The sequence below is a fragment of the Pseudopipra pipra genome, unplaced genomic scaffold (genome assembly GCF_036250125.1).
Source record: "Pseudopipra pipra isolate bDixPip1 unplaced genomic scaffold, bDixPip1.hap1 HAP1_SCAFFOLD_617, whole genome shotgun sequence".
Classification (NCBI taxonomy): Eukaryota; Metazoa; Chordata; class Aves; order Passeriformes; family Pipridae; genus Pseudopipra; species Pseudopipra pipra.
In genome coordinates, this window is record NW_026991106.1 from 9217 (window position 1) to 20765 (window position 11549).

Below are 11549 nucleotides of genomic sequence, written 5' to 3' on the forward strand. Positions count from 1 at the left end.
GAAACTTCCTGTCCATCAGTTTTTTGCTGTTATCTCTCATTCTATTCCTTAGTGCCACCAAACAGAGCCTGATCCATCCTCTTGCCACTCTCCCTTTGGGTGCTGACAGACACTGATGAGGTCCCTTCTCAGTCATCTCTTCTCGAGGCTGAACAGGCCCAGCTCCCTCAGCCTTTCCCCGTGAGAGAGATGCTCCAGTCCCTCAGTCATCTCTGTTGCCCTCCACTGGACCTGCTCCAGGAGCTCCATGTCTTTCTTGTACTCAGGAGCCCAGAACTGGACTCTAAACCAACAGATTTTTACTATTAAAGTGATGGGTTTAGGTTTCACAGTGACTGTAAAATTTGTATCCCAGATGACTGAATTTGTCTTACCTCTGTTGAGGGATGGGAATGGGAAATTTTTAAGCATGTCATGATAGCATGGAATTTATAGTTTATTCATTACTTTTTACTTCCCCTGGAGTCCATGGATATTTTGCTCTGGCCAAAACAAGTCTGCTAACAAATGTGGAAGTTCTGAGAGACATATTAATAATAAAATTATCGGTTTATATAAAGAAACATATTGTTTGGAATTCCTAACTTGTGGAAAGTTATACATTAATATATTTTACTTCTGCGGGTTTATTGTATTTTTAGTGTGTAATTTCACAGATCCTTAATATTTTTAAATACAGGTAACGAATTTGGACATCCAGAATGGCTTGACTTCCCCAGAATAGGGAATAATGAGAGTTACCACTACGCCAGGAGACAGTTTAATCTTACTGAGGATGATCTTCTTCGCTATAAATTCCTAAATGCCTTTGATAGAGATATGAATAGATTGGAGGAAAGATTTGGCTGGCTTGCATCTCCCCAGGTAAGCTGTATAGACTAAATGATAAGTTCTAGTCACCATTTGGGTACATGTTCAGAATAACAGCAATACCAAATTTGCATGCAGAAATTTTAAACAGCACTTTATTATGCGTTGCTTAAGGCCTCACCATATATTTCAAGTTGTCAAAACATGGCACTGAAATATCTTCCACGGATAATAGAAGTCTGAAACAGTCTCCTCTTAGCTTGATGGCAAGGTCTTTTCCTATTATTTTTCCTATGTTTGTTTAGTAACTGTGGATTGGATAAAGCAGACAATGAAATTGTCCATCATCCAATCCAAGTGTTGCTTTGGGAAAGTGTAAGTTGTTCTGACAATACATTTTATAAAAATAATTACTCTGGTTCTGAGAAAAAACTTTCAATAATAGTCTCCCACTCTTCAACTTGCCTTTTTTGTATTTGCATTTTTTATTTAAGTGTACACTGTAACTTTTATGAAAGAAACTCAACTATTGTAATTTCTCAGTGTTTAATTATTTCATATTAGACATAATCCACTTTAAATAATTTTTTAAAATTGATATCTAGTTATTTAATAATGGCTTTAGGAAACAGTAAAAAGGTGGTATGTGCAGCAGTTTAATGTGGCTTAGCAAAGCTATTTCTGACAGAGGTTTCTAAAAAAACAAACAAAACCCCTTCATTTTCTAAATTAATAACAGTAGGTGGGGTGCAGATCCCCATAACAAGTAGGTTGAATATTTCATTTGATAAAAGGAATCCATTTTTTTACTGAAGGAGAGTGTGATAAAAAGACCATGTTATGAACCTTTGAGCAAGAATTTGTCCAGTGTTCTATGCCAGCCAGGTATCTACCTCTTTAATTTTTTATTACCTTATAAAAACTGTCAGCTACACTTTAGTAAGCAAAAACTTTAGACATCATTGCATAGGTAAACAATTTTGGTTTGCATGTTAACATCCATATCTTTGTTTTTAGAGTCTTTAAGTGCGTTATTGAAATGAGATATGGAAACAGTGAGAGAGTTCTTGTTTTTGTTAATTCTGTTAGAAATTAAATATTTTAAACTTTTTTTGTTTGGTTTGTCGTTTTATTTTTTTTTTCCTTTCTTTCCCAGGCCTATGTGAGTGAAAAGCATGAAGGCAATAAGGTCATAGCGTTTGAGAGAGCAAGGCTTGTTTTTATTTTTAACTTCCATCCATATCAAAGTTACGTGGACTACAGAGTGGGTATTGAAACTCCAGGAAAATATCCTTTTCTTTACCATTTTGCTTGTGCAGAAAAGTTTTAGAAGTTGAAAGCTGATTTTATTTCTGTTTTCTAATGCGAATGCAAACTGTAGTGAAAAGGTTACTTGTCAGTATAATCTTGCTTTAATTGTTTACAGCAAAAAAGTAATTTAGAAATTTATCTTTTTTAATAAGAGATACTTTTGAAGATAGCATGAGTAAAAAAATTGCAGTTTGAAGACTTGTGATTCCTTGCTTCCTGGAACTGTGTTGAGGCATGAAAAAGCAAGTAAACTTAAATGCAGTACAGAGAGTGACCACAGTAAGGTGATGCTGTGCACGCAGTCACACAGGAAAATGCATCAGTGTAAACCTTCATCAGGAAGGTTGCACAATTTCTGTTTTAAGACTGGGTGGACTGAAAATTTGCTCTTGGATCAGCTAAGCAGTAAATGATTACTCTTGAGTAATTGGCTGGGTTTGCATTTGTGTCCAAATTCTTAGCATTGAGGGAGATTCAAAAAATTAATGCCGATTTGCTGGAAGAATTTTGTTTCACAGAATTACAGAATATGCCGAGTTGGAAGGGACCCACAAGGACCATGGAGTCCAACTCCTGTCATATACTGGTAAAGCAAGAAAAAAAGTCATGGGGAAAAGTGGTTTCTTTGTGTTACACATTGCCATTTTTACATAGTGTAACATATCTCAAAGCATTTTAATCCTAGAGAGAATGAACTCCAGAGTGCCCTGAATTTAGGGTGCTTAAGAACATTCAGGCAGTGATCTTTCCTCTCTAATGACCAGTGACAGGACCCGAGGGAATACTGTGAAGCTGTGTAAGGGTTAGATATTAGGAAAGGTTAGGAAATATTCTTGGTTAGATATTAGGAAAAGGTTAGGAAAAAGTTGGACAGTGGAACAGACTCCCCAGGGAAGTGGTCACAGCACCAAGCCTGGCAGAGTTCAAGCATTTGGACAATACTTTCAGGCACACAGTGTGATTCTTGGGATGTCCTATGCAAGGCCAGAAGTTGGACTTTGATCCTTGTGGGTCCCTTCCAACTCAGGGCATTCTATGATTCCATAATTTGAGGTCAGAGTTGTCCATAAGCAAATAGCCAGGCGAGGCTTGGGGTATCACAAATACTGTCATCAAAATGCAGCAAAAACATACTTAAGGAAAAAAAAACCCACCACACATTAATTCAGGCTCTCTGACATTTACAACATGCACCTAGAGCTCCTAATGAGCACGTAAGGTCACTTAAATGAGTCACTGGCATGCAATTGCTGAAGGCAGAGAAGCTGCTTCACAGACTGCTTTGAAGTGCAGTTGTGTAACTGTCCCTGCCTGTTAGAATTCAGGGGGTATCTGGCACACTGAGACAAAAAAAACCCTTAATTGAGGATCAGTCAAATGCTAAATTCTATCAAGGTAGTTGATACCTAAGGTTAATAGGTGTGAATGAGAAATACAGCATACTAATGTGGGAATGTATCTTTGATCTGCATGGGAAAAGACACAGGTTTGCAGCACTGTGAGTCGGTGTAACTAATATTAGAGTGGCATCTTCTATTGCCCAGTTTCTGTGTCGTTATGTGAAGGCAAAAGGAAAACATTTCTGTGCTTGTGCTGGAATTTTCCTTCATAAATTATGCTCTTTCAGAAGCCTTTTCACGAGAAACAGGCAGCTTGAACTTCCAAATTATTTTGGCCTAATTTGCTTCAGTTTTGAGGTAGATGAATAATCAACATCTAGGTCAGCTGTCTCTAGTTCTCTGATTGTAGATAAAACTTTGAATGTTAAAAGGAAAACCATTCATAAGTTTCCAGTTTTATGTTTTTAATACTGACTAGGGCCTTTCTGTGGGGTAGTGGTTGGGTTCCAAGGCCAGTCTGCAGTAAAAATTCAATATGGATACTTTCTTTCCTCTGTTCAAAAGGAACGTGGCTGAAAGGATGGAGAAAGAACAGAACAGGAAAGAGGCTTAAAGTCTTCAGAAATTACTCCTTTTCCTTCCTTAAGGTCCCACACTGGCTTTTGTTGAACAATTTTTGTGCTCTGTTGGAAGTCTATATGTATATATCTCCCCCCTTTTTAAGCAAGGTTTGTTATCTTGGCACAAAAATAAATCTACATTTCATGTTTGATTACTAACCAATATGGATTTACATATCTCTAAATTTGCATTTGGTTTAAGCAAAAGACATCCATATTTTGTTGAAGAAAAAAGCTACAGTACCCCCTTTCTCCTCAGTACATGTTCATGAGTTGAGTGCTAAATAGCTTCCTCTGTCTTCTAAATGTTCTGAGCTGAATTTCATCAGGACAAGGTGTTTAATTTCACTGCAAAATTCAGCCAAATATCCTCAAATGCTTTCTGTCAATTAGTCTCCTCCAAAATTAGCAGTGTGTGGAGAGGAGAAACAGAGGTGCCCTTCGTCTTGAAATTAATTATGCTGGTTTTTTTTCAGTGAAATTCAAGAATTATTAAAAACAAAATGGCCTAACCATTTTGGACTCTTTACAGTCCTACTTGAAAGTGCCTTTTCCTTCATTTTCCCTGGTTTTATGGGGCATTTAATGACCAAGTTCTTACTTTCCTTAATGTGTCTTAATGCATACATTTTGTCCTTTTAGCTTCTGTATTAAATGTTTCAGCACAGTTTTTTATCTTTTTTTGCTCTGTACTTTTATCTTCATCCCATCTCTGTTGCCAGAACCATATCCTTTGCTTTTAGCCAAGCAATGGTAGCAAGAGATAAAGATGAAATCTTAATTAGGTAATCTTTTGTATATTGAGTTGCAGTGAGAAAATGAGAGCTGATTTACATGTGAATTTAAAAGAAAATAAATATTTACATACACAGCCATGCTCTAGTTGCATGTCTGGAAAGCACAGAAAGACAGAAATATGGATGCTTATTTAGGCAACACATGTCATTGTACAATATACAGCAGTTCCTAATCCTGATTTTAAAACAGATTATGAAAGGATAGACATGAAACAATCAAGATCACCTGTAATCTTTTTGAATATCTTCCTGAGTCCTGCTCAGTTGTGCCCAGGCTTTCTAAGCTGATGGATAATCTCTGTAACAGGGCAGTTGCATATAATATAGAGGACTTAATTTATTTAATATTATTTGAATGTATTTGATTTGTGATAGATGTTTGGGTAAGCCAAACCAGACTGTAGAGAAAAGAGGAGTTTCTCTATAAATAGTCAATAAACCTTACATCATTTTACAGCTGGTCAGTAGAAATTCTTACCTCCTTTTCTGCAAAGCTTTAAATGAAGCTGAACCATCACCCCCTCAAATAGCACTTGGATTGTTTTATAAATATAAGGATTGAGGAACAAAATTCAAATTATCCTATTTTGTGATTTGCATTTACCCTGCAAATATGTTATTAAACATGCATAAGGTTATGTTAAAATTACACTAAAATATTTATTTCAAAATAATGTAAAAGCATAATAATTCAGTAAGTAATATGGTAGATAATGTGTCAGCTTTTCTATTTGCAGCTCTATCCATACAAGAGTTCATGGATTTTGCTGCTCTCCTCCCCTGTATTGGGCACCAAACTGAACACAAATCAGCCTTTTTTTTTTTTTCCAATGAGAATACAGGTTAGTATTTCCAACAATCTGTCACTAAAACAAGAGAGCTCACTGCAAAAGGAAATACTTTTATTATGTGCTTAATTAAAATGCACAACTATTGTTTAATGTTTTAGTGAAAGTAGTCTTCAGAAAACCAGATGCTTGTAAAATTCTGAAATGTGAAAAGTGACTTTTTTGTGAGGTTTTAAGTTGGAAGGCAAATGGGCATGTTTACCAAACTAGTTAATTCTTTTTCCAGCAAAATACCCAATTTGTGAGGATCTTGAAATCCTTTGTTCAGGATCTGGTTAACAGTATTTACACGAAATATGCTATACATGTGTGAAGACACAGTGGTATTAACTTTAGCATTGCTCTCTAGAAATACAGACACAATTTTATAAATTGTTTTTAAAATACTGTAGCCATAACAATGGTATTTGCTGTAACTAGTTTTAAGGGAATCATTAAACATGTCAGGGCTTTCTGCAACATTGATAAATTATTAAATTTAATGTACAGTGTCGATCACAGAAGCAAGGAGTGAAATGCTTGACACAGATATTCTCTTGCCATGTTAATAAAATATACAGGATATCATTTTATATATATAGGAATAGTAGCAGACATTGCTGATGTTAAAAGGACACTGAAGTTGTAGCTTGTGGTTTTGTATGTTGTGCATTACAACGAAATGAATGGTAATTTGCATGTGTTTATAAAATAGAGGGCAGAGGTGCATCTAAAAAAGCCATTGAGGACTAAAGTTGGCAGAGTAGAATTTTCCTAACTTATGTTTGTTTTTTTTTTAAAAAAAGGTAACAATCATGAAGATTTTGCCAGAGAATGTGGTGATCTTTGGGCACCTGCCCTGTAGAAATCAGAAACTAACTTAGCAGTTTTGGACCCTTCTCTCATTGTGCTGCAAATACTTGTGGGGAAGGGATTAGTTACCATTAGTGATCTGGTAGCTAATTGACAGCTTTGCTTTTTTCCCTCCTGTGCATCTGTTTTTCTTTGTTGCCTTTGTCAGCAAAACCTGTGCAGTCTTTTATACTCAAGTGTCTCAGAGTAAATTTGCAGTTACTTTTGTGTTATGTCATGCTTCAGTCTCCCTTGTCACTGGAGATTTCAGTCAGTAAGGCTGGTGGCTGGGAAATTTCCCAGCTTATCTGAGAGTGAATTGTGTAAAAAGACTGAAAAACAATTCTGTTAATATCACATTTTTGAGCAGGTCTATTTTCAAACAGGTTGAGCAAACGCAGAAGGGCAAGAGCAGTTTAAGAACCACTGACTTTGAAAGAATGTTGCTTCACTCATCCCTAATCCTATTAAATACAAGCTGTAGGAAAATTAGATTCTTCCATGGCTTAGAATTGAGGAAGCAGATTGTGGATTTTGGAGCACTGTTATTTCCCTCTCTTTTTTGGGTGGTGGGGAGTAGAGATTGCTTTCTGTTGTAACTTCAGGAGGGAAAAGGATGCTTTAATTATGCCCAATCAAGAAACTAAAAGGCACTGAAATAATCATAAAATTAAAATATTCTATTTGTTGTTGTTCTAAATAAGAAGAAATTCACTTTTGAATGTGAGTTAGCTCTTTGTCTCCTCATTTATTCCCTTATGCTTTCTGATTTTATTCTTTCAACTTTATCTTTTATTATTTGCTAAATCTGTTTGAATCCTTTTAAGTATCTGTACAGATATTTCAACTCATTGTTGCACTTCGTTAAATAGTTCACACCATTGTAACAACTGCAGTCAGAATGTTTATCTCTTAAAAAGTCTTCTATTAAATATACTTTCTTTTTGTTCCTCTGTGCTATAAGAACTCAAACTCTTTTCCAGAAAACTCTCAAAGGAGTTATGGGGTTTTCTTATGTAAAATTATGTTTTTCTCATTGATCAGATTCTGACAGACCATAAAACATTGCTGAATGCAGTCACAATTATGTTGCTTCTTAAATGCAACTCAAATGCATCATTTTGTTTAATGGAGCATTTTTTTGTCTAGTTCTTCACCTGAAGTGCTGGGCAGAGCTACTGTAATGCTATAAACTTACATGGCAGATTGCAGAAGAGACTGGAAGGTACTTTCTTTAATATGAGTTACTATACTAAAATTAAATTTTCAGGACAAAATGTGATACAACTTCTATATTTTTTTTGGTTTTCCACTCTTTTCTTAAATGTTATTATTGTTTGCGCTTTATATTAAGTATTTTAGTTATATTAGATATATTAGTTACTGCAGTTCTTCTAGATTTTTTGCTTTGATTTCTTTCCCAATTTAAAGTAACTTGGCATAGTTCCTTAACAGTTTTTTTTTAAGTATAAAATCCTTCTGGATTCTGATGCTGGAGAATATGGAGGGCATCAAAGGCTGGACCACAATACAGAGTACTTCTCTGAAGAATTTCCTCACAATTATCGACCTCATTCAATTATGGTAAGCAAGATTTATTTTTTTTTAATTCTACTTTCATCTGTGTAAGTTTTGCTTTTTTGTTTGTTTGTTTGTTTTTCACAAATATGGAGTCTATTCTAGTATTTTGGGGGGGGTTGTAGTTTTAATTTATTTTCTGAAGTCAGCCTTTGTGTAAATACAGGAGAGATAACAATGTTATGGTTTGATTATAACTAATACTGTTAACTGATTTTTCTTTTTCAACACTACTTTTAAATTTCTGTGCACTCTTTTAGTGTCTGGCACACAGTGCTCCTTACCAACATGCATGAAAGCCTACTGATATGCTTTTGAGTTGCCATTTTTATTATTATAATTTGCTTTATTTTCATGCCTAAGAAACTCCATCTTCATGCTTGCTTTTGATTTAAAGCTCTGTAGAAACTGAATCTTGCTTGGCTTTCTTAAAGTCATGTTCTTAACTCCACAAATACAAGTTTGAGCAAATCATGCATTTCTCCTCCTCAGTTTACAGAAAAACCTTGCAAAATGAAACAGGATTTCTTGGTTCACATCAAGAATTTTAAGACTTTCCAGTCCTAAAGTGATATGAATAATGGATAAAGACTTTCCCACAAATCACTTGAGATGGAGTGGGAAGCACATCCTTCCATACAATTTCTGTTAGCTGAGATGATCACTAATAAAACTCCACCTTTCTTAACTACTCTTGAAATCAATCACCACAATTAACAATTTTAAAATGTCATTTTTCCTATTCTTTATATATGTATACATATATGCACGTATTTCCCACTCTTTGTAAGTTTTCACATTATGTGTATGTGGTTGTATGTTGACATGCACAAGAAAACAAGATGCAAAAAGGCTGTGAATTAAGGCAAGAGATCAGTGAAAATATTCTGAAAATGCATATATCACTGAGAAGATTTTTATATCTAAAACATATATATGGGTAAAGGAGTGTGTGTCTCCATGCATAGGTATATTGATACATATAAACACTTATAAATAACTTACACTTGTAATCTTAGCCTACAAAAATGGAGTACAAAAATGATTTGTGAGAGCCACTCCTCTTCCATGACAGAATGGAGACATGAATTTCTAGTGTCACTTCTTAACGTTTCTCGTAAGATCTAAACTCCTGAGAATTATTGTCACTTTTAATCTCTCTCTTTCTTTCATTGCATTCAGAATATTGGCATTTCTTTCATTTGCTTGATTTAAAATATAGTTTCATTACATGAAAGAATTCTTGTGCTTTTGTTGTGCTTGGTGTAAAGGATTTTGGGAATATTTTGGGGTGTTTTTTTTTTTTTAAATTGTATGCATGTGACAATGCCCTCAAAGTGTGGGTAAGTATTTGTGCTAATTTGCAGGCAAAGAAACGTGAGATTATGTAGCAAATTAATGCCTCCAGAGTTCTTGCTTCATGTGTCCGATTCAAATACCTTGCCTTGGTGATTGGAGAGCATCTTAATTATCTACCACTAACTGAACTTTTGCGAGCCAATTAACTGGAATTTGGAATGTTCATTTCACATTTAGTCTGTTAGATGGTGAGTGCAAGTCGTTGAAGACAGGGGAAAAAAACAAATGTGAAGGTGCTGTTTGCCAGGAGCATGTGGAAGATGAGGCATGTGACAAACGAAGCAGCAAATGCACTTTTGCAGCATAAGCTGTGGCATGGCAATGGCAACCTGTAGATTAGAAAGAAACCCAGCAGTGTGGGTCAGGTAAATTTTCTCTTGTGTCCTTCAGCAATTCAATTCACAGACCACCTCCAGCGACCCCCCCAGAGGATGGCACCAAATAAAGGTAAAATACTCACAAAAGGACACAGAGCAAAAGTAAGCGAGTTGAAAAAATCTGGAAAACTGGACTAAATTCAGCAGGATAGATCTTCAGCTAAGAAAGAGCAAAGGTTACAGTAAATGCCTCCAGCAGCTCTTTTGCAGTAAAACAGAGATGTTTTATTTTAAATAGCAATTTGCATCCAAGTTCTTGGGTAATTTGTACTGCTTGGGAGTTGCTTTAGTCTTAATAGCAGCTTCTAAAATCCAAGTAGAAGTCTTCCCTTCCAATTTCTTTTCAAAAAGCATATGATGCCACCCCAATAAACTCATAGAAGTTCTTTTCCTGCTGTTTAACAATTATTTTATTCTTTTTACACAATACATGAGACTTTAGTTTATTGCTTCAAAAATTCTAGTTCTTCCTCTACCACAAACTTCAAAGAAGTAATTTTTTAATGACAGATACACCTCCCTTAAGGTGTGTAAGTAAACATTGTCAGCAAAACATGCCCAGGGGGTTGTGACAAAATGAAATCACATGCAATAATTCTGCTTCTCAAGTCAAGGTTAAATAGCACACAAATGTGTTACGAAAATAGAAGATGAAATGTGACAGGATTCATTCTGGAAACATCACCTAATAAAAGAAATATTCAAGGTGACATAGCAAAATCAGAAAAGAGAGATGTGGAATTCTTGGTGCAAAGAACCCTGGATGAAGAGGAAGCTTTGTAAGCAGTGCTAGGCCTTTCTCTGTACAATTTTCAGGCTTGTTTAGTGAAGCTCTAAAGGGCCAGATTTCAAAGTCATCAGACAAACCTTGAAAACTGCATAGAAAAATGCACAAAAAAGTTCTTTGTTATATGACTTATGTAAATAATTATTATAATTTTTTTTTCCATTTCACTGCTTGTTCTGTTCTTGGTTATTAACAAATGTATGAAATGCGCATAACTTTCCACATTATCAAACTTTCTAATAAGCTGTGAACCGTTTTGTCACTGTAAGAATAGATTCTTTTTAGCACAGCTTTATTTCTGTTTACATCTCCACTGTGTTATTCTCATAATAGCTTTTTGGGGTATGTTTTATAAAAGATGTGTGCTTTTTTCAAGGCTTCTGTTTTTTATGTCTTATCATCTCTTTGTAAGGTGTAGATTAAGTGCTGCACACACATTTCAACTCCAGTCAGATCCTAGTGCCCCTTTAGGGATGAAGTAATTTGTTTAGTTACTTTGCTTTCATAGTTGGATGTGAAACTTAGATTTGGGGCAGGAGGAAGAAAAGTAATAATTTTTTATAACACATGTCATTCCAAATATTTTGTTGTTTTTTTCTGAAGTCTCCAACTTGACTGAATTTTGCTGTAAAAAAGAACTAGATATCAATCTGTGTCCTAGTAATTTTTTTTTTTTTTTTTGGATCACACCAGAAGTTAGGATTTATGTGAAAATAGTGAGGTTTGTATTTCATGGACCAACAGACTTGAGTAATAAGAAGATTAAATGGAATATTACAGAGTATGTTGTGTCACTGGAAAAGTATTATATGGTTTATCAAGAAATATAATTGTTTAACATAGTTCAACTTTTAGGTTTACTTTTTCTGTCGTTCATTTCAATTAGTTAAA

At 35.0% G+C, this 11549-nt stretch overlaps 1 protein-coding gene across 1 annotated transcript; it reads left to right on the top strand.

Moving 5' to 3' along the window:
- Positions 1 to 679: 679 nt before the first annotated feature.
- LOC135408767 (1,4-alpha-glucan-branching enzyme-like) lies at positions 680 to 11030 on the top strand (the record flags this gene model as incomplete). The annotated part of the gene is made up of 4 exons (XM_064643764.1): positions 680 to 864; positions 1967 to 2095; positions 8022 to 8141; positions 9885 to 11030. Coding segments are annotated over 4 exons (527 nt in total), but the record flags the coding sequence as incomplete, so codon positions are not given.
- Positions 11031 to 11549: the final 519 nt, after the last annotated feature.